We start from the raw sequence: 26,427 nt of genomic DNA, 5'->3' as shown, positions 1-26,427 counted from the left end.
GATGTGAGGGCTCAGGATACAAGATGGGAATACAATGTCCGCGTGCAAGTGAACACCAGAAACCACCTTCGAAGGGAAGGACAGATAACTTGGCCCCATGATCAACATATAGGAAGGACAGGACAACGTCACCAGTGCCGACACCTGCACGCAGAGTGACAGCAACCAAGAAGGCCACCTTCTGTAATAAGTATATTAAAAAAGAATAGCGCAACCATGCAAAAGAAATGACTATTAAATATGGAGACAATCCATAAATAAAAATGGGGATTTAGTCCCACCATATGGCCATATCGTGCTCAAGCCCACCACTGCGTCAAAGTACCCCATTATCAGTGGGCTTGAGCACGATATGGCCATATGGTGGGACTAAATCCCCATTTTTATTTATGGATTGTCTCCATATTTAATAGTCATTTCTTTTGCATGGTTGCGCTATTCTTTTTTAATATACATGTTGCTTGGTCCATAGCTGCACCGGCTTTAGATATACATGTTCAGGGTTTGCTCCCCCAATTTTTTGCTTGTTTATTCTGTAATAAGGTAGGCAGGGGATACCCTCGAATACTCGCAAACAGAGGATTTAAAAGAACCGACTGCACCAAATCAAGGTCCCCAGTGGGTGACAGAGGTCGCACCGGAAGCACCAAGTGTCGCACCCCCAGGAAGAAGTCACGCACAAGGGCACAGGCGACCAAAAGCCTTCGGAAGAAATTTGCCAAAACCGAAACCCAACCCTTGACAGTACTGAAGGCCAACTTGTGATCAACTCCCTATTGAAGGAAACCAAGAACCGGGCCAACGAGTAAGAGCTAGGGGGAGCCCACGCAATATATGACTGTCTCGTATGATGAACAAAAATCACCCTGGAAGTCGCTTCACATGCTTCAAGCAGGGTGGGAATCGGTGAAGCAGCCAAACCCCTGTCCTTCAGCACCTGCCATTCAACAGCCAAGTCGGCAAAGTTAGCGACCGCAAAGTCAGATGGGAGATGGGCCCTGGAGACAATAACTCCTACATGAGGGGGAATTCTCCAAAGGAGCGTCTGCGGCCAGCCTGACCAGGTCGTCGTACCAAGCTCGGCGAGGCCCGTCTGGAGCCATGAGAAAGACCGGAATCCCTTCCGCCTCGATCCTGTGAAAAATTATTGGCAGCAACTTGAGAGGAGAAAGGGTAGACCGCAGCTAAGACTGACCTTGGCCCATCCATGAGCGCACACACACGACTATGCCGGCCGTCGGCAGCCGTGCGCAGGCGACGATGCTAAACTCCACGGCATCGTTCAAGTTGAACCTAGCGAATGTTCTTGCCCATGACAAAACCCATGGTGCCACCATTGCACCCCCCAGAAGGTCCCGGGAGCGGGCCACAAACCGCAGCACTATCCTGTAGATGCGACGCCAACAGGTCCACATCTGGAGTGCTCCCAACGAAGGCACAACTGCAGAAACACCTCCGGATGAAGGGACCATTCCCCTGCAATCAAAGCCTGTCGACTGAGGCAATCCGCCCGCCAAGGTTTCCACACCTAAAAAAGGGAACAGCGGAAGAGCTGGAACAAGGTGCACTGCCCAACAAAGAATTGACACATCCAAGGCCGCAAGGACACACTTGGTGCCCCCTTGGTGAATGACATAAGCCACGGTTGTGGCGTAGTAGAATGAACGTGCACTGGGCAGCTGCCCGATCCAGTGAACCAGACAAAGCTGGATTGCTCTCAGCCCCAGGAAATTGATCGGTAACCTGGATCCTCCAGGGACCATACTCCAGAAGCAGAGAACCTGCCAAGGACTCCTTCCCACCCAGACAGGCTTGCATCCGCGGTGATGAGTGTTAAGGAAAAGGGGGAGGATTCCCAGCTCAAGACTCCCTGGTCAGCCAGCTCAGCCGGATCCGAAAGTCCAGAGAGTGGTGCTGTCGGCCAAATAGGAACGCTGCGACATAAGCCTAGACCCTGTCGTGTGCGTCCTAGCGCGGCCGACCCAGCGCGGAGCTAAGGCCTGCACATGCTCAATGGCCAGACTGGGGTGACCACTGGATATGGGGGTTCAGCCTGTTGCCCAGCCCGGCATAATTGCCAGAAGATCTCACAGGAAAAACGATCCAGAGAAAAAAAAAAGACTAGCTAAAAAAAAAAAAAATCTACATAAAAAAAAAAAAAAATTACTTCTATGCCAGGATCAAAGATCCCAGCAAGGAACTAGGTCCTTACTCCTGACTAGGCAGATTAAAACTGGCATCCTATGCAGGAAGAGAGAGGGTGTACCCTCCGGGACTGCCCATAGGCGTAGCCAGAACTTTTTTCTGCCTAGTTACATAGTAGGTGAGGTTGAATAAAGACAATAGTCCATCCAGTTCAACCTGTGTAGGTGTGTGAGGCTGTAATATTCTCACATAGCCCTGAATGTTCTGATCCTTGAGAAGTACGTCTAAGAGTCTTTTGAAAGCCACCATACTACCCGCAGAAACCACCTCTTGTGGTAGAGAATTCCACAATCTTGTAGCCCTAACAGTAAAGAACCCCCCCGTTGCCTAAGGTTAAAACGCTTCTCCGCTAATCGCATTGTATGCCCTCGAGTCCTCATGCAATCCCTTCGACTGAACAGCTTTTCCTACTCCTGTAGGGGGCAGTATTACCGTACTGATATGAATCAGAGAGAACTGCGTCCGTCAATGAAACAATAGCGAAACGAAAATTCCAAATGGAGGGATGCCTAAAAATGTACTTAGAAGTGCACACCTTTCTGGGAAAATCAGCAAGCCAACCACACAAGCAGGAAAGAACATTTTTGGGGACATTCTGTACACCAACAGTGCATAGAACACCTCCAGGTTGCCATATTGCATTGCATTTTACAGAAAACTACAGTAAAGGGAAACCAAAAAGAAAAAAAAAAAACAGTGGATTTTTGTCTTACCGTAAAATCCTTTTCTCTGAGGTTCACTGACAGCTCCATATCTTCTTAGACCCTTGGGCTATACGGCTCTCTCCTCAGGAGTAGGACTAGGCAGAAATAATTCAGCTACACCCCTGGGGCAGTCCCAGGGTGTATACTCCCATTTCCTGCTATAGGACTTCAGTTTGTAACAAGCAGTGTCAGAAGAATACATAACCAAGCCCAGAGGAGCAGGTGCTGTGTCCGTCAGTGAACTTCAGAGAAAAGGATTTTATGGTAAGACAAAAATCCAGCTCTCTCTTTTGTTCACTAACGGACACAGCTCCATATCTTCTTAGACCCTTGGGAAATCCGAAAGCAGTGTCAATAGGAGGGGTGGGAAAAACACAGCAATACATATAATCAATAAACATAGCCAACTAGTTAAACCAGGAGCTCAACCAGGAACAACTGAAGCTCATTACCAGGGGAAAATACACCCTCAAGAGGCAGGAGCCTCTGCAACCGCATCCTGTAAAACCTTGTGGCATCATCCGAACATGCAAGTACATCCAGCTTATAAAACTTTGTGAATGTGTGTACATAAAACCATGTAGCCACCTTGCACACCTGAACCACTGACGCCTGATGACGGAAGGCCCAGGCGCACTAAGTGCCCTTGTAGAATGCGCCTTGCCTGGGAAAGGAGGAACCTGACCTTTAAGAGAATAGGCCTGCACCACTGTCTGTGTGATCCATCTGGAAATGGTCGCAGCAGACGCAGCCTGCCCCTTACGAGAACCATCCGTAAGGACAAAAGATCTTGGATTCGACTCAGTCGCCGCCAGATACACCCTGATTGCCCAAACCACATCCAGGGAATGTATGGCAATTTCTTTAGGATGTTTCGGCTTAGGACACAAAGATGGCAACACAATATTCACATTTAAATGAAACCCCGAGACGACCTTAGAAAGGAATGCCTGAGAGGGTCATAACATCACTTTGTCCCAGTGAACCACTAGGTAAGGTGACCGATGGGACAACGCAGCCAACTCCGACACCCTACGTGCAGAAATAACAGCCACCAAAAAGGCCACCTTCTGTGACAGAGTGAGCAGAGGAAATTCAAAAATATTTTCAAAAGGAGGTTTTTGAAGTACCGACGGTACCAAATTGAGGTCCCACGGAGGTACCAGGGATCTCACCGGAGGAGCAAGATGGCGAACCCCCAGCACGAAATTGTGAACCAAGGAATTCGCAGCCAACGACTGTTGGAAAAATAGGCAGAAATCTGGTCCTTGATGGTACCCAGAGCCAAACAGTGATCTACATCAGAAACTCCAACAGGTGGTACATGGAAAAGGAATGGGGAAAAATCCCCCACGACTCACACCAAGTAATGTACACCATACAAACTTGATTATAAATCTTCCTGGAAATAGATTTTCTAGCTTTCAACAGTGTAGGAATCACTGAAATCAGACAGCCCTCTGTCCTTCTGAGAGTCCACAGCCGGTGCAAACATCAGTTTCTTTAAAAGAGATTACTCAAAGGGATACCTCCTAGCGAAACACTAAGGTATTCCTACCATGCATTTAAGGGATCCTCACCGACTAGCAACAATCTCATCGAAATAGGCAGGGAAGGGGAACACCTTGGATGGTCTACGGGTGCCAAATTTGCACCGGCCAAACCAACGCAGCATCAGCTGTGTCCTCCAATTTCAAAGATTCCCGCACTGATACAATCAGTGCCTCCACAAGCATCTTTTCATGCGCAGCCATAGTGGAAGATGAATCATCCTCACTGTCAGAGCACTCAGGGTAGATGCAGACCCAGTGGGTTAACTCGTGTCCGTGGCGGCCAAATCCACTTTAGACTCTGAGGAGGCACAGGATACAGGTGAAGGCGGGGGCGCTTCATGCTAGGCCGCTTCTGAAGGGCCATATCAACCTTAGACACAAGTGACTGTAGGACCGCCATCATGGCAGCCAGGGCAGACTGAGACCCAGAGGGTCCCGCAGCTTCTGAGAGTGGGTCAGGTGGTGATAACTATTATATACAAAAATGCCTGCGCTTAGGGAATAAATATATATATATAATTGAAAATGAGCTGCTGCTGAAAACAAGGGGGGGAAACCTTTTGCAAAAGTTGAATAGGCAAGTATCAGCGCTGCTCAATAAATAAATAAATAAATAAATGTGTAACTAGTGCCAATATATACTCAGATATGTGCAAAGATATCCTGTAAATTATTTTAAAAAATACCGTACCATATGAAATGTATTATAAAGTGCTAAGTGATATAAAACTCATTATCATAGATACAACAATCCATAAAATTTCCAAAAATATTATAAAATTATAAAGTGCTGTATGTTAATGCTATTAAACTCATTAGTGTAAACATATAATTAGTTTCAATGTTAAAGTGTCCAGTGACAAATATAAATAAATTAATTTTCCTCTTCATCCAAAAAGTGCTCAGTGCTTGTCTGCTGTCTTACACCAAATACTGAGATGATCAAAGTGCTCATGTGTCCGGGTGCTCCCCTCTCAGTCCCCTACTCACCGGACTGTAAGAGGAATCAAGCCTTATTAGCATAATCAACAATAAAATTAAAATGGAGAGACCTCATCAGTTTGGCGTCCCCGAGTTAGGAGCTGATACCGCATATTTGATTTGTAATGCTGTAAGTGCAATCTTATTTTGATCTTTAATAAAGTTGATAATACTGCACGATGAGGTCTCTCTCCATTTGAATTTTATGGTGGATCTATTCCTGGATGGTACTAATCGGAAACTGCTGCGATCTGAGTGTGAGGAGATATTGATCTGAGGTGCTGATAACCTGGTGCTTTCCTGGGATCCTGGCCATTGTTTATGCTAATAAGGTTTGATTCCTCTTACAGTCCGGTGAGTAGGGGACTAGGTTATGTGTGACCCTAGGGACACACATAACCCCTCCCTCTCAAAAAAAGTTAACCCCTTCACTGCCAGTGTAATTTTACAGTAACAGTGCATATGTATAGCACTGATTACTGTAGAAATGTCACTGGTAAACCCAAAAGTGTCTAAAATGTCATTCAAGGGTCCGATCTGTCCGCCGCAATATCGCAGTACCGGAAAAAAAAAACGCAGATCGCCGCCATTACGCATTAAAAAAAAAAACAACAAAAATGACAAAAATCTTTCCCTTTGTTAGTAAACGCGATAACTTTTGCGCAAACCAATCAAAATACGCTTTTTGTGATTTTTTTTTTTTTACCAAACACATGTAGCATAAAACAAATTGGCCGAAAATGTTAAAAAAATTTGATTTTTACATTTTTTTGGGGGGGGGGGGAATTTCATATAAAAAAATGTGAAAAATATTGTTATTTTTGCAAAATTGGCGCTCTTTTTTGTTTAAAGCGCAAAAAGTAAAAAATCGCACAGGTGATCAAATACCACCAAAAGAAAGCTCTGTTTGTGGGAAAAAAAGGACATCAAATTTGTTTAGGTACAGCGTTGCACGACCGCGCAATTGTCCGTTAAAGTCACGCAGTGCCGAATCGTAAAAAACCCCCAGGTTGGAATGGGGGTAAAATCTTCCAGGGCTTAAGTGGTTAAGGAGAATATCTATGTGCACAATTATTGGGCAACTTAGTGTGCAGAATTTTTATTCAACTACTTTTATTATTTCACACGGACACTCCGTATGTCCGTATATCACCCCATCCGTTTGCGGGTGATACACGGACATAATGCATGTCAATGGGATTGTGGATGTCAGCGGATGACCATCCGCTGACATCCGATTTGTGTCCTCTCAGTTCTGTTCCGTTTTTTGGAACAGAACCCTATTTTTCCTCCGTTAAAAAAACGGAACTGATGCAAAATCAGATGTCAGCGGTGTCATCCGCTGACATCCGCAATCCCCATAGACTAACATTATGTCCCTATATCATCCGCAAGCGGATGGGATGATATGCGGACATACGGAGCGGATGACACAAGTGTCAACCGTGAAAAAAAAAAAAAAAAGTGCCGCAGTGGAGATAAAAAAAAAAAAACTGAGCGCCCGGGTGAAAGAGCCCTAAATGAAAAACAAAAATGTTCCCATCTCACTTGTTTATTTTGATCTGTTAAAGTGAGAATAATAAACAATTCAAAATTTACAGATAAACATTTCACACACAAAAAAAAAATAAAAAATCAGTGACCAATATAGCTACCTTGTTTTTTCAATTACATTTATAAGCCTTCCATTAATTTAGTCTGTCAGTTATTTATCAACTTTTTGTGCAGCAACAACCACAGCCTCCAAGACACTGTTGAGAGGTGTACGGTTTTCCTTCACCGTAAATGTTACATTTAGGAAGGGCCAACAAGTTCTAAATAGGGTTTAGGTCAGGTGTGGAAGGGGCCATGTCATTATTCTTTCATCTTGAAGGACTTTACTGGCTAGCCACACAGTGGAGTACTTTGATGCATGCAATGGAGCATTGTCCTGCATAAATATGATGGTCTTCTTGAAAGATGCAGACTTTTTCCTGTACCGCTGCTTGAAGAAAGTGTCTTCTAAAAACCGGCCATAGGTTTGGGAGTTGATTTTGAGCCCATCTTCAACCCGAAAAAGTTCCATCTAGCTTATCTTTATTATTACCAGCCCATGCCAGTATCCCACCGCCACCACCAGCCCATACCAGTATCCCACCTCCACCTGGAAGTGGAGCTCTGTGCACATTACTGATTCAGCCATAAGCCCATCCATCTGGTCCGTCAACAGTCACTCCCCTTATCAATCCAAAAAAACCTTTGAAAAATCTATCTTCATGTATTTTTTGGCCCAGCATTGACTTATCAACTTGTGTCCTGTTCAGTGGCGGTCGGGTTTCAGCCTTCTTTACCTTGGCCACTGAACACCTTGTACTTCTTGGACCTTCAGGTAGGTTGCAGTTTTGGAATATAACAACACTGGAGGATAATGGGTTTCCGGTAGCTTCACGTTTTATTCTTCTCAAAACTTTGGCAGTTTATGTGCATCTTTTTTTCTCAACGCATTTCTTGCAACCCTGTTGACTCTTTGCAAAAATTGTTTGATGGTTCTGTGATCACGCCCCAATATCTACCACTCAACCCTCCATTCCAGAATGGTTGCTCTAAGTTAAAGACATCAGACATATGGGATAGTTAACAAGCTCTTTGAAAGGCAGAGAGGAATAATGTCACAAAATGTGATTTACTGGAACAAGTTCATTCTTTAGACGACTTCAAATGTATTCTAGCAGGTTGACCCTACATTCTTGGTCTGTTTCTCCTCCGCCTCTTTCCCTCCTTTTCACAAGTTAGGCTGTACCCAGTCAATCCCTTGTCTGGTACCTTATCTTCCCTGAGCTAGTTTACCCCTCCTCCCCTTGTCCTTTTTTTCTTTTCCTTACCCACACAACTTTCCAACCCTACATATGACAGTCATCACCGTCCTCTCTCACTCTCCTGTGTCCTATTGCGATCACTCGTTTTTCCAGCTATCTACTCATGTTCCCTCCTAAGGGATCTTCCTGGTCTAACACAGAGCCCTTCTGATATGACATGTTCTATGCCCCCCTGTGTTTTTTTCCTTGGATGTCTTATATCGCTCACTTTCGGATTAACTACTGCATTAGCTATAGTATTACAGTTACAGTATTAAAGTGGTTATCGTTGTCCCTCCCCTGTATACTTATCTGGGTCCAATCTCGATGCAGTTCTGTCAATAGACACAGACAGGTTGGCTCAGGAGGAAGCCACACAAGTGCCCCATAAAACGGTTCTATGGGAGCACTAGCTACATAGGAAGAGCCAGGAGCGCCAGCAGAAAAGAGGAGGATCAAGGCTGTTCTGTGCAAAACCACTCCACAGAGTAGGCAAGTATAACTTTTATTTTAATTTAAAAAAAAATTCATAGGTTTGCCATCACTTTAATGCTTGCAAATTATATTTACCTGAAAGTGGTCTACCCAATTGTACCCCTGAGTATTACGTGCATACGGATTAGTCAACCCCCTTTCTTTACAGCTGGACTCTGTGCTATGTACTACTTTCAATAGGTCTTGTAGGTTTTTACAACAATGTACAAAATTGCTATGAAAAAGAATGCAAAAAAAAAAAAATGAATAAAAGAATGGGTGCAAGTACCTTTCTAAATTAGGGATCGACCGATATCGGTTTTTCGTTGCCGAAACCAATATTTTGTACAATTAAAGTTTTGAAAAATAAAGACAAATTTTTGACACAAATCTGGTACTGAACGTGTTAATTTTTGTTTCATGTTTAATGGCTGGCTTGCTGGCACCCTGTGGTGGGTGGTTGGCTGTCTGGCACCCTGTGGTGGGTGGGTGGCTGGCACCCTGTGGTGGGTGGGTGGGTGGGTGGCTGGCTGGCACCCTGTGGTGGGTGGGTGTATTTATGGCGGCTGAGTTAAACACACTGTGTGCACTGTACACTCACTGTCCCAAGACTCCCTGACTCCAGACGAGGCTGAGGGAGGCGGCCTAAGAAGGCAGAAGCTATCCAAGGATGCGTGGCACAACATACGCAACGACGTCACGACAATATTGGTAACTTCCGGGGCCGAATACGATATAAATCGGGGAAAGTGCATATCGGCCCTCGATATATCGGCCTTGCCGATAATCGGTTGGTCCCTATTCTAAATACTCTGGGAGCAGAGGATAGGCCAAATAGCAGCATGAAGATTTTTTCTCCTACTGCAAAGCGAAAATGGGAAAATACAAATAAGCTTTTGAAGTACAGATACAGGATAGATATACAGACAGATACTTATCCATCATGTCATCTGAGATGTGCGGTTGGCCTTAAATGTATTCTGCAGCCTGACAAAAACCCCAAACATACAGTCAATGTCACTAAGAACTCTATCTTCAGCAAAAAGAAAACAAGGAGTCCTGGAAGCAATAGTTTGGATCCCACAGAGCCCTGATCTCAACATCCAAATCTGTCTGGGATTAAATGAAGAGACAGAAGGATATGAGGTAGCCTACATTCACAGAAGATCGGTGGTTAGGTCTGCAGGATGTTTGGGACAACCTACCTCCCGAATTCCTTCAAAAACTGTGTGCAAGTGTACCTAGAAGAATTGAAGAACTGATGCAAAGAGTAGTCACACCAAATATTGATACGATTTTGGATTTCTCTTCTGCTCATTTACTTCCCATTTTGTTAATTGATAAAAATAAACTATTCACACTTTTTTTCTGAAAGCATTCTTAATTTGCAGCATTTTACTACACCTGCCTAAAACCTTTGCATGGTACTACATACAATATATGGCTATGGGTGGTGGAATAGAGGTGAGTGAGTGCGCACGCGTGCGAGTATGTATTATATATCTTTATCTCACTACACTGAAACTTTTGGTAAACATATGTAGCTTCACTTTTGTGGGAAAATGAAACTGCAAATAAAAATATATATCACACAATTGCGACACAAGTCATTTTGAAATTGAAGGTTATTAAAATTACCTTTCCTTTTCAATCTGAAATTTATTTTAATTTACTGTAAAATGCAATACAATATAGCAAGCTGGAGGCATTTTGTACACAGATGGTTTACAGAACGCCCACCTAGAAACATTTCCAGCTTGTGTAATTGGTGCACTGATTTTCCCAGAAGTCTGCACTAAGATACAAGTTAAATTTAAGGCATCCCCTACCACAATTTCCTTTTTGATGAGATACCCCCAAAAGGAAAAGTGATGCAGATCCTGCCACTTTCCTCATTAGAAGCCTGCATGTGCGGCAACTAAATAATAAAAAATCATTGCCTTTCATATTGCACATGGACACAAAGAAAACGTTTTTCTTTAGAACAAAAAGGTAGAAATCTGCAACAAAGGTTGTTAAAAATCCTTGCAATGTACATAGATCACCCAGAGGGGAATGCTTTTTCTCAACAAAAGTGGAGCTTATTTTTAAAAACTTCCAACAATTTCTTAAATGTTTTCATTTATGAGTAATTTTGAGTGCACGTTTAATCCATTCTAGTTCATAAATGGTATAAAATTTTCTTTAAATTGTTTCTGAGCCACAGAAAAGAAACTTACTTTTAAACCACGCTGAAAAGTGGCAATAGATAACAGAGCCAAATCTTGCTGTTCCTCTGCATACCGTACTAGGTAAACATACACCAGCTTTTTTATCTAGGAAACATGGAAAACAGAAATTAAATTAGCTTGACAAAGGTAAAAAAAACAAAAAAAAAACCCAACCTAGCACAGGCAATAATGTGCATCTCAATTGTAGCTCAGTGGAGTATAAAAAAAAAATCAAGTTGATTTGTTGAATGGTTTAAAAAGGAAAACAGGTGGCTACATTGACACTTAAGAGGAGCCTGCGTCTTAATGCTCTGTGTGTTCAATGTGTCAACACAGAACATTTTCAAACTTTTGACTTAAAACAAAATTATATACTCTCAATCTCCAGAGAGGCACTTTTGTGGCTGCTGGGGCAAAAGACATAACAATATTAAATCACAGAAGGTTTCAAAATACAACACTTGTCCTTGTTCTGCTTTAGATTAGAGCAAATCAATACTGACCACAAGAGGCCTGTGCACTGAACGGCAGCGGGTTGCTGAGAATGGCTCCTTTGCTTGAAACCACTCTGTGCCCAGATAAGGGAGCGCTTAGAGAAGCGTGACTACACCACTCTCTCTGCACTTACTGCCATTCAGCCGTACTACATGCCTGGCTGTGAAACTAATCACAACGGGGCCGCATTAGTCCCGGGCAACACAGGAAGGTCTGTTTAATTAGTTTATCAATGCTAGAACATCAAACTTCATGACATATTGACTAAACCTTTGATTTTGGTCTGTACCACCAGCAAGGTACAGGTTCACACTCTGCATCCTTTGTCATCTGCTAACATCTGGTACGTAGCGCAACAAGGACTAGAGCAGCTTGGGCTCCAAATACAAAATTCATGGGACAGCATTTGATAAATAGCATTCAAATCATTAAGGACAAGAAATGTGCTCAGATGATTTCTGCACATAATTGTTTTTCAGCTTTGTGACCATTTAAGACAAAAGAACAAAAAAGACAATAAAACATTTTTTTTTTTTTTTTTTAATTCACACTTACCTTTACCTTTTTTTGTTCTACCAAGAAAAAAAATATTCATAACACTGGGGTCAGGGGTGCTCCATGCACAAACATGAATTGTACATTCAGGTGATATTAGCACAAGTTTTAAGCAGACAATTGTTCAAGAATGAAAAAACTCAAAGGCATTGTCTTCCCTTTTACTAGATTCTAATTCACAGATGAACTTTAATTTTCTTTGATACTTAATGCAAAGAATAAAGCAGGAAACACCCCCCCCCCCAAAAAAAAAAAAATCAATTAAGGTGGTAGTAAACTCAGTTTTAACACTTAAGCCCCGTACACACGTACCGATGGTCGGCTTACAAATGTTCCTCTTTTCTCCCCGGGATGTCGGTGTCTGCTGAAAAGTGCAAAGACAGCACAAGGACAGCACAAGAATTTTGTCCGCCGACTGCAGAAGTGATGTCATGTAATGGTTAACTTTCCCTGTGTTTTCTATTTTCTGAGCATGCCCAGTCTTGCAAATCTGCGGTCTGTCGGCCGAATTGTGTACTGACAGGCGAACAATCGTCCGTTCTGGTGTCGGCATACAAATATTTTCATGTTTGCACGAAAGACTTTTGTCCGCGGATTGTGCGCAGACATCTGTCGGAGGCACCATACTAACACGCGTACAATCGGCAGATCCTTCGTCCACCGACGTTTGTATGCCGACGATCGGTACGTGTGTACGGGCCTTTATACCTACAGGAAAGCCTATATTGAGGCTTACCTGTAGCGACTGTGACTCTCTCCTAAACTTGCACTGTTTAGGAGATATTCACACTGCACGCAGCCAGTGATGTCACCGGCGCATGCGCTTTGAAGGTCTGGCCGGACCTTCAGAGTCTGTGCAATAAACAACGGCTCAAGCGCACATGACATCTTCGAGCCCCCAGGCACTCATGTAGCCGAAGACGCAAACTCGGAAGGAAGACCAAGTAAAGATGGAAGCCCTCTCAGTGGTGACAGTGCAGCGCTGGAGGGCTTCGTTTTAAGGGAAGTCTCTCATAATGTGCTTGTATGCGAAGCAGTATTTTAACTAAACCACTTAGTACATTCTTATACCAAGGGCATCATTTGGCAAACATCCCCCTGCGAGTAGTTGTGCAGTTTAATTTTTTTCTTTGCCTGGTTTTACAAGTATGAAACAGGAGCTCATTTTTACTTTAAGGTCACAGCTTTGAATAGAGAAGCAGGCAAAAAAATAATACATAGACCTCTGATAACATGCAGAAGTCGGACCTTAAGACTCCATTCACACCAGCGCGACTTGTCAGCCTGACAAGTCGTGCTCCCTCGCGGTCCATTGACTGCTACAGGACCCGTTCTAATAGGAGCGACACAAGTCGCTCCGACTTAGAAAAAGGGTCCTGTACTACTTCGGGGGGGCCTCGGAGCGACTTGCATAGACTTCCATTATGTGAAGTCCTTGGAAGTCCTTGGAAGTCGCTCCGAAGTCGTGGTGCATGGGAATGCACAAGTCGCCCCTGAAGTAGTACAGTGTCGTGCCGCCCCAGTGTGAACCGAGTCTTAGGCCACGGGTACAGGAAGTGGAACAGTAAAAGTGTTACTAGACCCACAACAGTAAAATCAGTCTCTATATGCAGTAAAAATGGATTTTTGTAAGATCTTACCGTAAAATCCTTTTCTCTTAAGCTCATTGACAGACGTAGTCCTCCTTGATTAATATCAACTCGGGTTATACTGCCCTCTACAGGAGTAGGACTAGACAGGAAAGAAAACGTTCTGGCCACACCTTAGGGGCAGTCCCAGAGGGTATATCCTCTCACTTCCTGCTACAGGATATCAGTTATGTCACAAAGCAGTGTCAGAGAATTTAACCCAACCCAACTCAAAAACAGAGGGGCGGGTACTACGTCTGTCAATTAGCTTAAGAGAAAAGGATTTTACGGTAAGATCTTACAAAAATCCATTTTTCTCTGTCGCTCATTGACAGACGTAGTCCTCCTTGATTAATATCAACTCGGGACGTCCCAAAGCAGTGCCACAAATGAGGGTGGGATAACAGAAATCAAAATCCAGAAGGCCCAACCGGAGCCAACCAGAAGCATCAAGGACTCATCGAGCAAAAAGATGAGACCTAAGTGAAAAAACCCAACAAACCCTCGAGGTAGACCAACGGTCTCCTCAAATTGCGGCCTGCAAAACCTTGCGGCAAAATGAGGCATCCGACGATGCCATCACATCAACTTTATAAAATTTTGTAAAGGTATGAACGGACGATCAAGTAATCGCCTTGAAAACCTGGACCCCTGACGCCCGATGGTGGCAGGCCCAGGAAACACTAAGCGCCCGAATAGAGTGCGTCTTAACAGGGAACGGAGGATTCCGACCCTTAATAGAATAAGCCTGTACCACTGTCTGTCTAATCCATTTGGAGATAGTCGCAGCAGATGCAGGCAACCCCTTTCTGGGGCCATCCGTGATCACAAAAAGTGAATCCGTTTTACGGAACGATTCTGTAGTCTTCAGGTATACCCCGATTGCCCGAACTACATCCAAGGAATGCAACGCACATTCCCGAGGATGATTGGGCTTAGGACACAAAGAAGGTAGCACAATATCTTCATTCAGATGAAAATCTGAAACCACCTTAGGAAGAAAGGATGGCTTCGGATGAAGAACTACCTTATCCCTATGAACCACTAGATATGGGGAATGGCATGATAATGCAGCCAGTTCTGACACCCTGCATGTAGAAGTGATAGCCACCAAGAAGGCCACCTTCTGGGATAATGTAAGCAAGGGAATCTCCCTGATATTTTCAAAGGGAGGTTTCTGCAGAACCGACAAAACCAAATTAAGATCCCAGGGCGGTAAGGGCGCGCGCACTAGCGGAGCCAAGTGCCGCACCCCCTGGATGAAATTCAGCACCAAGGAATGAGTAGCCAGCGGCTTCTGAAAGAAGATTGCTAACGCTGAAACCTGACCCTTGATAGTGCTCAAGGATAGTTTCTGCTCAACCCCCTTTTGCAGAAAAGCCAAAATTCGGGTCACCAAATAGGTACGTGGGGGAAATCCCAACGATTCACACCACGCAATATAAGTCTTCCATGTGCGATAATAGACTTTGCTGGAAGTCGCTTTCCTTGCTTTAATTAGAGTAGGAATAACTGAAGCTGACAATCCTCTGTCCTTCAGTACCTGGGTCTCAATGGCCAGGCCGTTAAAGCCAGCGACTGTAAAGCACGATGGAAGATCGGTCCTTGAGACCGCAGATCCTCCCTGAGAAGAAGTCTCCAAGGAGCGTCCGCGACTAGTCTGCCCAAGTCGGCGTACCCGGCTTGAGGAGGCCAGCCCAGAATTACCAGGATAACTGGAGTTCCCTCCACCTCTATCCTGCGGAGAAATCTCAGCAGTAACTTGAGAGGGGGGAAGACATACAGTAGCTGATACTGCCCCTACGGGGCGCTCAGCGCGTCTGCTGCGTCCGCTAGAGGATTGTGGGCGCGAGCCCTGTTGAGCCGACATGCCAACAGATCCATATCCGGGGTGCCCCAATGAAGGGACAGCTGGTGAAATACCTCTGGATGAAGAGACTATTCCTCTTGATCCAGAATCTGACGGCTGAGATAATCTGCCTGTCCACCCCCGGGATGAATATCGCGGAGAGAGCTGGAACAACTGTTCCACCCAATAAAGAATGTTGGCCACTTCTATGGCCGCCAGGGCACTCTTGGTGCCCCTTGGTGATTGACATAAGTCCTGACCGTGGCATAGTCCGATTGGATCCGAACCGGGCTGCCCTGGAGCTGCTCGGTCCAGTAAATCGGCTAAGTCTGATCGCTCTCAGTTCCAACACATTTATCGGTAACCTGGAATTTATCAGAAGAAATTACTTCCCCTGGCTGAGCATCGGAGACCGAAGCCACCAGACCAGAGCCTCCCTGGTCCGCTCGCTCAATCGGATCCGATTGTCCAGGGAATCAGGATTCCGATTCCATTTGAGAAGAATCTCCTCTTGGAGAACTCGGGTATGAGACTAGGCAAACCGTACTGCCTCTAAAGAGGCGACCATCAGTCCCAGCCAGTTGACGGACAGCAACATCCGAATCATTGACTGAATCTTCTGGAATTTCTCCGCATGGAGAAACACTCTTGCCAAGGATGTATCCAAAACTAGGCCCAGATAGTTCAGTGTCCTGGTGGGAACCAGCCTGTGAAGATGGGGATATGAAGATAGGCATCCTAAATGTCTATGGACGCCAGGAGATCCCCCTGATGCAGGGAGGCCACCACTGTACGGATGGACTCCATCTCTCCCAAGACCAGAATTGGACGCACCTAGCCCTTTTCCCTGGGCATTGTGAACAGGTTCGACTAGAATCCTTGAAACTGTCCAAGGAATGGGAACTACCACTCCCTGTTGCATCAAGCTGTCCTCCGCAAAGCTTTTAAGCGACCAGGGGATGTCGAATGTTGGAAGGGAAGAATCGCACTGGTGGAAGTGATCGAAACTCGATCTTGTATCCCGACCGTATGACCTCGCGAACCCCTTTATCCGGGATTCTGGAAAGCCATGGATCCGGAAACCGGTGAAGACGTCCCCCCACCCTAGAGATGGGTGGGGGCCCATTCTGTCAATCCAACGGGATAACAGTGGCTTTATTTAGTCTGGAAATCGGTGAGTCCACTATTGGTGGTACCGTCCATCTTATAATGAGGGATACCTCAAACTGATAGCGCCTAACAATGCGTTTGGAAATAGCAGGGGTTCGTTTTCGGACGACCCCATTTGGGCAAGGGAAACCCTTCGCCATCTTGGTAGGCTTGCTAGTACCAAAAAAGGAATATCAGTCTCAGCTACCTCTGCCGGTGTAATCTCAAGATTTAAGGTTTCCCGGACAGACACAACTAGTGCCTCCACCAACGCTTCTTGTGCTATGGCGGAGGCAGAAGCGTCCTCCTCACTGTCTGAGGAGACCGTACCCGAGACAGCAACCCCAGAAAAGGGGCTGCAATGACCAGCTCAGAATCCGTATCTGAAGTATCAGATGAAAATAGGGGTAGACGGGGTCGCTTTTCTTGACCCCCGACCCTGACAGGCTAGAGAGAGAGAGAGAGAGAGAGAGAGACCCCAAGGCTCACCTGATGCACAGAAGTTTCTTATCAACCTGCTTCCAGCACTGTCTGTTACAGACAGGAAGTCTTTGGCTTGCTTTCCCGGGCCGAGGAGGCGGCTCCTTTACACGCCTTCTGGCGCCTTCCAATTACTCCTCGAGGTGTTTGGTCACCTCAAACATGGCCGCCCCCATGCTGGAGACACGAGGCTACGCCAATATGGCGGCCTCGTGCGATCTGCAGGAAAATGGCGGCGGCCTGTGGAGGATAGCGGCGGCTTGAGCAAAGTAGCAGCGGCCTGCGGGAGTGTGCGCTCGGCCTGTGCGGCCTGCGGGAGTGTGCGCTCGGCCTGTGCGGCCTGCGGGAGTGTGCGCTCGGCCTGTGCGGCCTGCGGGAGGCTGTGCGGCCTGCGGAGGTGACCGGCTTTATGGAAGGATGGCGACCTGCGGATGTGGTAATCCAGGCATAGGCATCGGCCTGTATACACATTATGTCAGGTAGGATACCTCTATACCTTAATAGTAATGCCTTTTAGCAGTTTGCCACTGACTTCAGTCATCTCCCTTATAGTGTCATATAGTGACGATAGTCAGCTCCCAAACCAAGCTCTTAAGAGGGGGGATCAATGACACCTGCTAGGATCACGTCCATCCATCCCAGAGAGGGGCCCGCGTCCTCCAACAAACCCGACAGGGGGAGAGGTGGAACATTTACTCACCATACCGGAACCAGGCGGACGCCAACTCCTGACAGAACCCCTCTCCACCGGGGTGGGGGGGCTGTCGACCAATACGGACGCCGTGACTCAGTTTGCAACTGGTCATTGGCGTCCAGGCGAGACGTTTAACTCGCAGGGTCAGTCCCCGTCCAGTGGGACTATGTCGCGGCCGACCCAGCGCGGAGCTATGGCCTGCACGCGCTCGTAGGCTGAACTGGGGTGACCACTGGATCTCAACATCCAGCCCGTCGCCCAGTTTCAGCGTACTTGCTTGAAGATCTCACAGGAACACTGGAGAAGAAAAGCTGCCTAAAAAAGTATTTCTAAAAAATCTTGCCAGGACCAAAGATCCCAGCAAGGAACTTAGGTCCTTAGGACCAAAGATCCCAGCAAGGAACTTAGGTCCTTACTCCTAACTAGACAGAAAAAAACTGATATCCTGTAGCAGGAAGTGAGAGGATATACCCTCTGGGACTGCCCCTAAGGTGTGGCCAGAACGTTTTCTTTCCTGTCTAGTCCTACTCCTGTAGAGGGCAGTATAACCCGAGTTGATATTAATCAAGGAGGACTACGTCTGTCAATGAGCGACAGAGAAAGTATGCTTGTTATACTTACCATGGAACCTAAGGTGTTAGTCCTCTGCATTGTATAAAAAAAAAGCGGTTTGATCCTGTCTTCTCTGATCTTCCCCTTCGTTTACTGTCACCAAGCCATCTGCTGATAGTAGAGAGCCTTGCAGGCACTCTGCACATGCTCAGTTTGAAGTGCATTGCAAGAGTTATCCACATTCACACTTCCTTATATGTTCTATTCCCCGTATACGCTTGTGGATCCATCAGGAAAACACCAACAAATTAAGTTCTCACCAATACTTACACCACTCACAAATAGGGTCCCACGCAAGAGATCTTGATATCTTTGTTACAATTATATTTGTTGGATTGTACTTGGTTTTATTCTTCTATTTTTTGTATGCTGCTGTTTGCAGCAATGACCATGGGCCAGTAGACTTCTGGTGGACTGACCCGTTAGACCTTTCGGTCTATCGCCTCCGATCGTTCACTTGTGTTTCATATGTTTATTCCATATTCAATGCCTAGTGTAACGCATTAGTTGTAATTTTATATACTCTGTACTAAGATGTGTATTGCTACATGTTTTCAATAAAAAAAAAAAAAAAAAGAGGCATTCGAAGATGCCAACACATCTACCTTGTAGAATTTTGTGAATGTGTCCACCGATGACCAAGTTGCCGCCTAGAAAACTTGCATCACTGACGCCTGATGGCAAAAAGCCCAAGAGGCACTCAGCGCTCAAGTAGAATGCGCCTTCATTGAAAAGGAGGAACCTGACCCTTTTGTGAATAAGACAACCACCGTCTGCCTGATCCATCTGGATATGGTCGGAGCAGAGGCAGCCAATTTTTACGAGGTCCTTCGGTAAGGACAAAAAGAGAGAGAGGCAGTTTCCTGAAAGATTCAGTAGCTGCCAGGTAAACTCCAATTGCCCGAACCACATCCAAAGAATGCAAAGAAATTTCCTTGGAATGCTTGGGCTTAGGACAGAATGAAGGCAGCAACAATGTCTTCATTCAAATGGAAATCAGATACCACCTTAGGAAGGAACAACTGATTAGGTCGAAGTACCACCTTATCTCTGTGGACCACTAGATAAGGGGAACGGCAGGACAATGCCAATTCAGACACCCTGCGGGCAGAAGTGATAGCCACCAAAAAGGCAACCTTCTGAGATAAAGTGAGCAGGGGAATCTCCCTAATGTTCTCAAACTGAGGTTTTTGAAGAACAGATAACACCAAATTCAGATACCACGGAGGCAGAGGATATCGCGTCGGAGGAGCCAGATGACCCCCTGAATAAAAATGCGAATCAAGGCATGCGTAGCTAAAGGACGTTGGAAATAGCCAAAGCCGACACTTGGCCTTTGATAGTGTCCAAAGCCAAACATTCAACCCCTCTTTGAAAAAAAAATCAAAACCCTGGCTACCAAGAACAAGCGAGGGTGCACTTTTAGCGATTCACACCACAAAATGTACGATTTCCACGTACGATGATAGATCTTTCTGGAAGTAGACTTCCTGGCCTTCAATAGTGTAGGAATCACAGAGTTAGAAAGACCCCTATACTTCAGTACCTGGCTTTCAACAGCCACGGTGTTAAAGCCAGCGACTGTAAAGCAGGATGTGAGATCGGCCATTGAGACAGCAGATCTTCCCTTAGAGGAAGTCTCCAAGGAGCATCGGCGACCAACCTTACCAGATCCCAGTACTAAGCCCAAGAAGGCCAGTCTGGACCCACCAGAATGACCAGAATCCCTTCCACCTCTATTCTGCGCAGAAGCCGCGGCAGGAGTTTCAGGGGAGCGAACGCATAAATCAGCCGATACTGACCCCAAGGAGCCACCAGTGCGTCTGTGGCGTCAGCCAGAGGATCTCAAGACCTGGCTACAAACCTCTGAACCTTCTTGTTGAGTCGAGAAGCAAACAGATCAACATCAGGTGTCCACCAGACACACAGGAGATGAAACACCTCCGGGTGCAGGGACCACTCCCCCTGAGCCAACACCTGGCCACTCAGGTAATCCGCCTGCCAGTTTTTCACACCGGGAATGTGCACAGCAGCGAGGGCCGGAACAAACTTCTCCGCCTAATCCAGATTCTCGGCCACCTCCTGGGCCAAAATCCAATTGGGGAAAAGACCGCTCCAGGTGGGCTGGATGTCAGGTGCTGGTCGGATCCGTCAATCCGGAATCACATGTAGCAAAAAAAGGAAGATGACCGCACTCCGATGTAAATCAAAAATTGGAGTAAAATTTATTCCACATCAAACAAATAGGCAAACTGGAACAACACACTGTGGATGCAGGACACAAAGGCAGACGCGTTTCACGACTTAGGGATGTCGCTTACTCATTGCCAGCTGGCAATGAGTAAGCGACATCCCTAAGTCGTGAAACGCGTCTGCCTTTGTGTCCTGCATCCACAGTGTGTTGTTCCAGTTTGCCTATTTGTTTGATGTGGAATAAATTTTACTCCAATTTTTGATTTACATCGGAGTGCGGTCATCTTCCTTTTTTTGCCACCTCCTGGGCCGCCAAGATACTCTTGGTGCACGCCACTGCCATGGCATTGTCCGATTCAATCCGGACCGAACAACCTTGCAGATGAGCCGTCCAATGACTCTGGCAAAGCTTTATAGCTCTGAGCGCCAAGATATTTATCAGCAGCTTGGACTCTTCCACTGTCCAGAATACCTGGGCGCAAAGCCTTCCAAGCACTCCTCACCAGCCAGGGAGGCTGGCGTCTGTGGTTACCACCATCAAATACAACAGAAGGAAGGACTTGCCTTGGTGTAGTGCTGAGGAGTGAAGCCACCATAGAAGAGCAGACTTCCAGTTGCGACTCAACCGAATCAAGGTATCCGAAGGACTTTGGATCCTTGTTCCACTTTACAAGAATCTCCCTTTGTAAGGGTCTCGTGTGGAACTGAGCAAACGGAACTGCCTCGAAGGTTGATACCATCAGACCCAAGGCTCGCATGCATGTCCACAGAGGACAGACATAGGACAGATGGTTTTCCAACAGCAACCGGATCGCCCCCTGTAACTTCTGCAGCTTGTCCGGTGGAAGAAAGACCCTCGCCAAGGCGGAATCCAGAGTCAGGCCAGGATAATTCAGTCTCAATAATGCAAACACTGGAGGACAGCACCTTGGTAAAGACCCTGGGGCGGAAGCTAGACCAAAGGGTAACTCCTCTCCTATAGCCAAGTGAAGAAAACGCTGGTGTCCGGCGTAGATGGAGATGTGTAGATATGAGTCCTTGATATCTATGGAGGCCAAAAAGTCTCTTTGGTGTAGGGACTCCATTCAAAACTGTACCCGTACAAAACGGTTCAGAGCCTTGAGGTCCAGGATTGGACACACTTTGACTTCCTTCCTGGGAACAGTAAACAGTTTTGAATAAAACCCTTGAAAATGTTCCTGAGAAGGAACCGGCACAATCACCCCTTGCGACAGCAGATCTTGTACCGCCACTCGTAGATTCCTTAACAGGTCTGGAGATGGGCACAGATTAAATGGGAAGAACCTGTCCGGCGGTCGAGACCGGAGTTCGATCTTGTACCCTGATCGGGTCAGTTCATCAAGCAATTTGTCCTGAAACAAGGAAGTCCATGGTTCTGGAAATAAGCTAAAACGCCCCCCCACCCCAGAAACGGATGAGGTCACCCCTTCATGCAGACAAGGATTTGTCTGCACCTCCAAATTGGCCCGTCTTTGGTTTTCCTGACCACATCTTCTTGGAACCCCGAGAAGACCTTAAAGGCTTTCCATTTTCCTGCGACCCAGAGGCACACAAAAAAAAAAAACTCATGAGCAGTAAAAGAATGTCCCTTTCTAGTATGTGGTGCCTTGCCCTTGGAGGATTGAGGGAAAAGAGTATTCTTCCCACCTGTAAGGCCTTTGATCAACTCATCCAGGTAGGATCCAAACAACCTCTCCCCCGTAAAGGGAAGGTCAAAACTTACCGTTAGTGTACTGGTAACGGCCTTTCTCTTAATCCTTCCAGGACGGCCTACATATGAGAGATTGTGGCTCCGCCTCACAGGAAACACAACTAATTTGCAGCTGTTAAAAAGGTCCCACCCATCCTTGAGCTTCAGTAATAGAAAAGTACCTTTCCAACCGAACCTTCAAGGGATACAGTTATTCAATAACATACAGCTACACATATATACATATATATACATTTTTACCTCACCACCATCTTGGGCGGGAAGTAGGCCGGCCGTCCTGGAAGGATTAAGAGAAAGGCCGTTACCAGTAAACTAACGGTAAGTTTTCTCCTTTCATCCTTCCAGGACGGCCTACATATGAGAGGATAATAAAGGAATCCATACTGGCCTACCTTAGGGCGGGACCACTGCCTGTAAAACCTTTCTGCCAAAGGCAAGGTCTTGTTGCGACAGTACTTCCACACGATAGTGCTTTAGGAAGGTATCTTGGTTGGACCAGGTGGCTGCATGGCGGATCTGTTCCCAGGATGCTCCGGCTTTTGCGGCCCAGGAAGTTGCCATGCCCCTTGTGGAATGTGCCTTTAGATTTGTTGGTGTGGGGGTACCTGACACCTTATATGACATACTAATGGCTTGTTTAATCCACCTAGAGATCGAGGGTTTTGATGGTTGTAATCCCCTCCTTGGTCCAGAATGTAGAACCAATAGGTGGCTAGATCTCCTAAAGCTCTTGGTTCTTTCTAAATATGCTAGAAGACACCGTCTTACATCTAGGCAATGGAATTTTCGATCTTTTGCACATTTAGGTTTTTCACAGAAAGATGGAAGAACCATCTCTTGATTCCTGTGAAAAGAAGACACTACCTTGGGTAGGTACAGTGGGTCTGGTTTAAGAATCACCCTGTCTTGGAGAATTCGCATAAAGGGTTCCTTTATGGATAAACTTTGCAAATCTCCCACTCTCCTGGCTGTGGTGATTGCCAACAGAAAAGTTAACTTGATTGACAAAATGTTTAAACTAATTTTGTTCAAAGGTTCAAATGCTTCACTAGATAATGTCTCTAGTACTAGCGTTCGGTTCCAAACTGGAACATTAGTTCTGTTAATTGGAGATACTCTTCCCCGAGCTAACAGAAACCTTTTAATTAAAGGCTGTTTGGCCAGACTTTTGTCTAAAAAAACAGAAAGTGCTGCTACCTGTACTCTAAGGGTGTTCACCGCCACTCCCTTATCTACCCCATCCTGTAAAAAATCCAGGATCACTGGGATTGAGGCAGAGGAATCCTTCTTCTGACTCTGCCAAGTACAGAATGTTTTCCAGATTTTGGAATAAATTTTCCTAGTTACTGGCTTTCTACTTGAAAGGAAGGTCTCAATGACTTTGTCTGAGCAACCTTTTTCTTTTAAGATTTGGCGTTCACTACCCAGGCTGTTAATTGAAAGAACTGCGGTCTGGGGTGAATCAGAGGTCCTTGTAGTAAGAGGTCTGGAATTTCTGGTAGTTTCCATGGTGCTGTCACTGATAGGGATACCAGGGTGGCAAACCACGTTCTCTTTGGCCACCCAGGTGTGACCAGGATGAGGCGTAGTTGCGGCCATCCGCTGAGTTTCTGCAGAACTCTCGCAATTAGATTCTGTGGGGGAAAGGCATAGGCTAGCCTGAAGGGCCAGGGTTATGCTAGAGCATCCAAGCCCAGCATGCCCCTCTGTTTTGTCAGAGAAAAGAACTGTCCTACTTTTCGGTTCTGCTGAGTGGCAAACATGTCCACTTCTGGCTGCCCAAATTTTTGGACTAGGCGTTGAAAAATTATGGGGTTCAATTCCCATTCTGCCTGTCTGATGTGATGACGACTGAGGAAGTCCGCTTCCCAGTTGTCCTTCCCTTTTATGTACATGGCTGATAGGGAGATTACTCTCTTTTCTGCCCAGCTCAGTGTTTCCTGTGCTAAACTTAGAGAGCTTGATCTGGTCCCCCCCTGATGATTCAGGTAAGCTACTGCTGTAGCATTGTCTGAATGGACCTGGACTTCTTTCCCTAGAATGTCCTTTTCCAAGGCTTTTAAGGCCTTTTCCACAGCCTTCAGTTCTCTGTAATTGGAGGAGGCTTGACTCAGCTTCGAATCCCAGGTACCCTGGGTCCGTGCTTCTTTTAGGTGAGCTCCCCACCCCTCGGAACTTGTGTCCGTGGTCATTTTTATGGGCAGCTCTTGACCCCATAGTCGCCCCTTCTCTAGGTTTTGGGGGACTGTCCACCATTTCAGTGACAAAATTACTTGCGGGGACAGTGTAATTTTCTCGTCTATGGAGTCCTGTCTCTTGTTCCAAGAGGCCAGGTGAAAAAATTGGAGGTCTCTTGAATGTAGTTGGGCCCACTCTACAGCTGGAATACACGCTGTCATTAGCACTAGAACTCGCATGATCTGTCTCCTGGAACACCAAGGATGAGAGCAGATGCCTCTTACCGCTGAGAGCACTTTTTCCACCTTTTTCCTTGGGAGAAAAAGTTTTTTTGAGTCTGGTATCTATTTTGTATCCTAGATACACTTGGACCTGTGCTGGCTGTATTGAGGATTTCTCCAAATTTAATAGCCATTCTACCGCTTGAAGAACTGACATCACCTTTTGGGTGTCTGCCATAGCCTGTTTTTCTGATCTTGCAAAGATCAACATATTGTCCAGATACGGGATCAAACTTAGGCCTTGTAGGTGAAGATGGCCTACTACTTCGGCCAAGATTTTTGTAAAGATCCTTGGACTTGTTGCCAAGCCAAAAGGAAGGGCTCTGAACTGCCAATGTGCAGTTCCTTCTTCCGTGACAATGGCGAATCTGAGAAATGCTTGATGTTCCGGATAAATTGGGACATGTAGGTAAGCATCTCTTAAATCCAATGTTGTCATAAAGACATTCTGGCACAAATTTTTTCTGACCGCATAAATGTTCTCCATGGAGAACTTTTTGTATATCAGAAATTTGTTTAATTTCTTGAGGTTTAGGACTAGTCGGAATTTTCCTGAGGGTTTTGGCACCACAAATATGTGGGAGTAAAAGCCTTGGAATGCCTGACCCTTTGGTACAGGTGAAATTACCCTCTGCTCCGCTAGTTCCTGAATACCCTCTAACAGTGCCTTCCTCTTTTTTTCTATTTTTGAGGGATAGGTCACTGTTATTTCTGGCACCGGCTGTGAGGCAAACTCCAGTCGGTACCCTTCCCGAATTATCTGGAGAATGTAGGGGCTGGCAGAGATGTTTTCCCATTGAGAAGCAAAATGGGTCAGTCTGCCCCCTACCCTGATGCTGGCGTCAGTTGGTTTCTTTGGATTTAGGTCCAGGTTTAAGGAACAATAAGTTGGTTCCTTGTTTTCCCTTTTCAGGACCCCTTCTCCTGGCCTGTCCCTTGAAAGGCCTTCTTTGATTTTTGTCCTGGTAGTTCCGAAAGGAATATCTTCCCGTCTTGTCCTTTCTCTTACTGGCCTTTCTAGCATTGATCAAAGTATGAATGACCTCCGGGGAGAGACCCCTATCCTTCAGGACCTCGGTTTCAACAGCCAGGCCGTCAAAGCCAGCGACTGTAAAGCAGGATGGAATATCGGTCCTTGAGACAGAAGATCTTCTCGAAGAGGCAGACGCCATGGAGCGTCAACCGCCAGATTCACAAGGTCTGCGTACCAAGACCGGCGGGGCCAGTCTGGCGCCACCAGAATCACCGTGAGCGGTTCCGAGGACAACCTGCGAAGGAACCGGCATAGCAACTGAATCGGTGGGAATGCATACATCAGTCGATACTGATGCCACGGAGCCACTAACGCGTCTGACGCGTCTGCCCGAGGATCGCGCGTCCTTGCCACGAACCTTTCCACCTTGTTGTTCAGACGAGACGCGAACAGGTCCACATCTGGGAGACCCCACTTCCCGCACAACATCTGGAAGACATCCAGGTGGAGCGACCATTCCCCCTGGTCCAGAGACTGGCGACTCAGATAATCCGCTTGCCAGTTCTCCATCCCCGGAATGTGAACCGCCGTGATCGCCGGGACATGCGTCTCGGCCCAGGACAGAATATCGGCCACTTCCCGAGCCG

The 26,427-nt window shown here is 46.1% G+C and overlaps 1 protein-coding gene across 1 annotated transcript in view; it reads right to left on the bottom strand.

Annotated features, from left to right (window-relative positions):
• The window catches only part of AP3B1 (adaptor related protein complex 3 subunit beta 1), a 553,719-nt gene that overhangs the window by 483,329 nt on the left and 43,963 nt on the right, over window positions 1-26,427 (bottom strand). The window contains exon 4 of the mRNA XM_082265474.1: window positions 10,971-11,066. Within this exon, the coding sequence (XP_082121600.1) occupies window positions 10,971-11,066 (96 nt within the window). The remainder of the gene's footprint in view (window positions 1-10,970; window positions 11,067-26,427) is intronic.

The sequence above is a fragment of the Pelophylax lessonae genome (assembly GCF_965119305.1).
Source record: "Pelophylax lessonae genome assembly, chromosome: 1".
Classification (NCBI taxonomy): domain Eukaryota; kingdom Metazoa; phylum Chordata; class Amphibia; order Anura; family Ranidae; genus Pelophylax; species Pelophylax lessonae.
The sequence above is the reverse complement of the archived record's forward strand: the minus strand, read 5'-3'. Positions and strand labels throughout refer to the sequence as shown.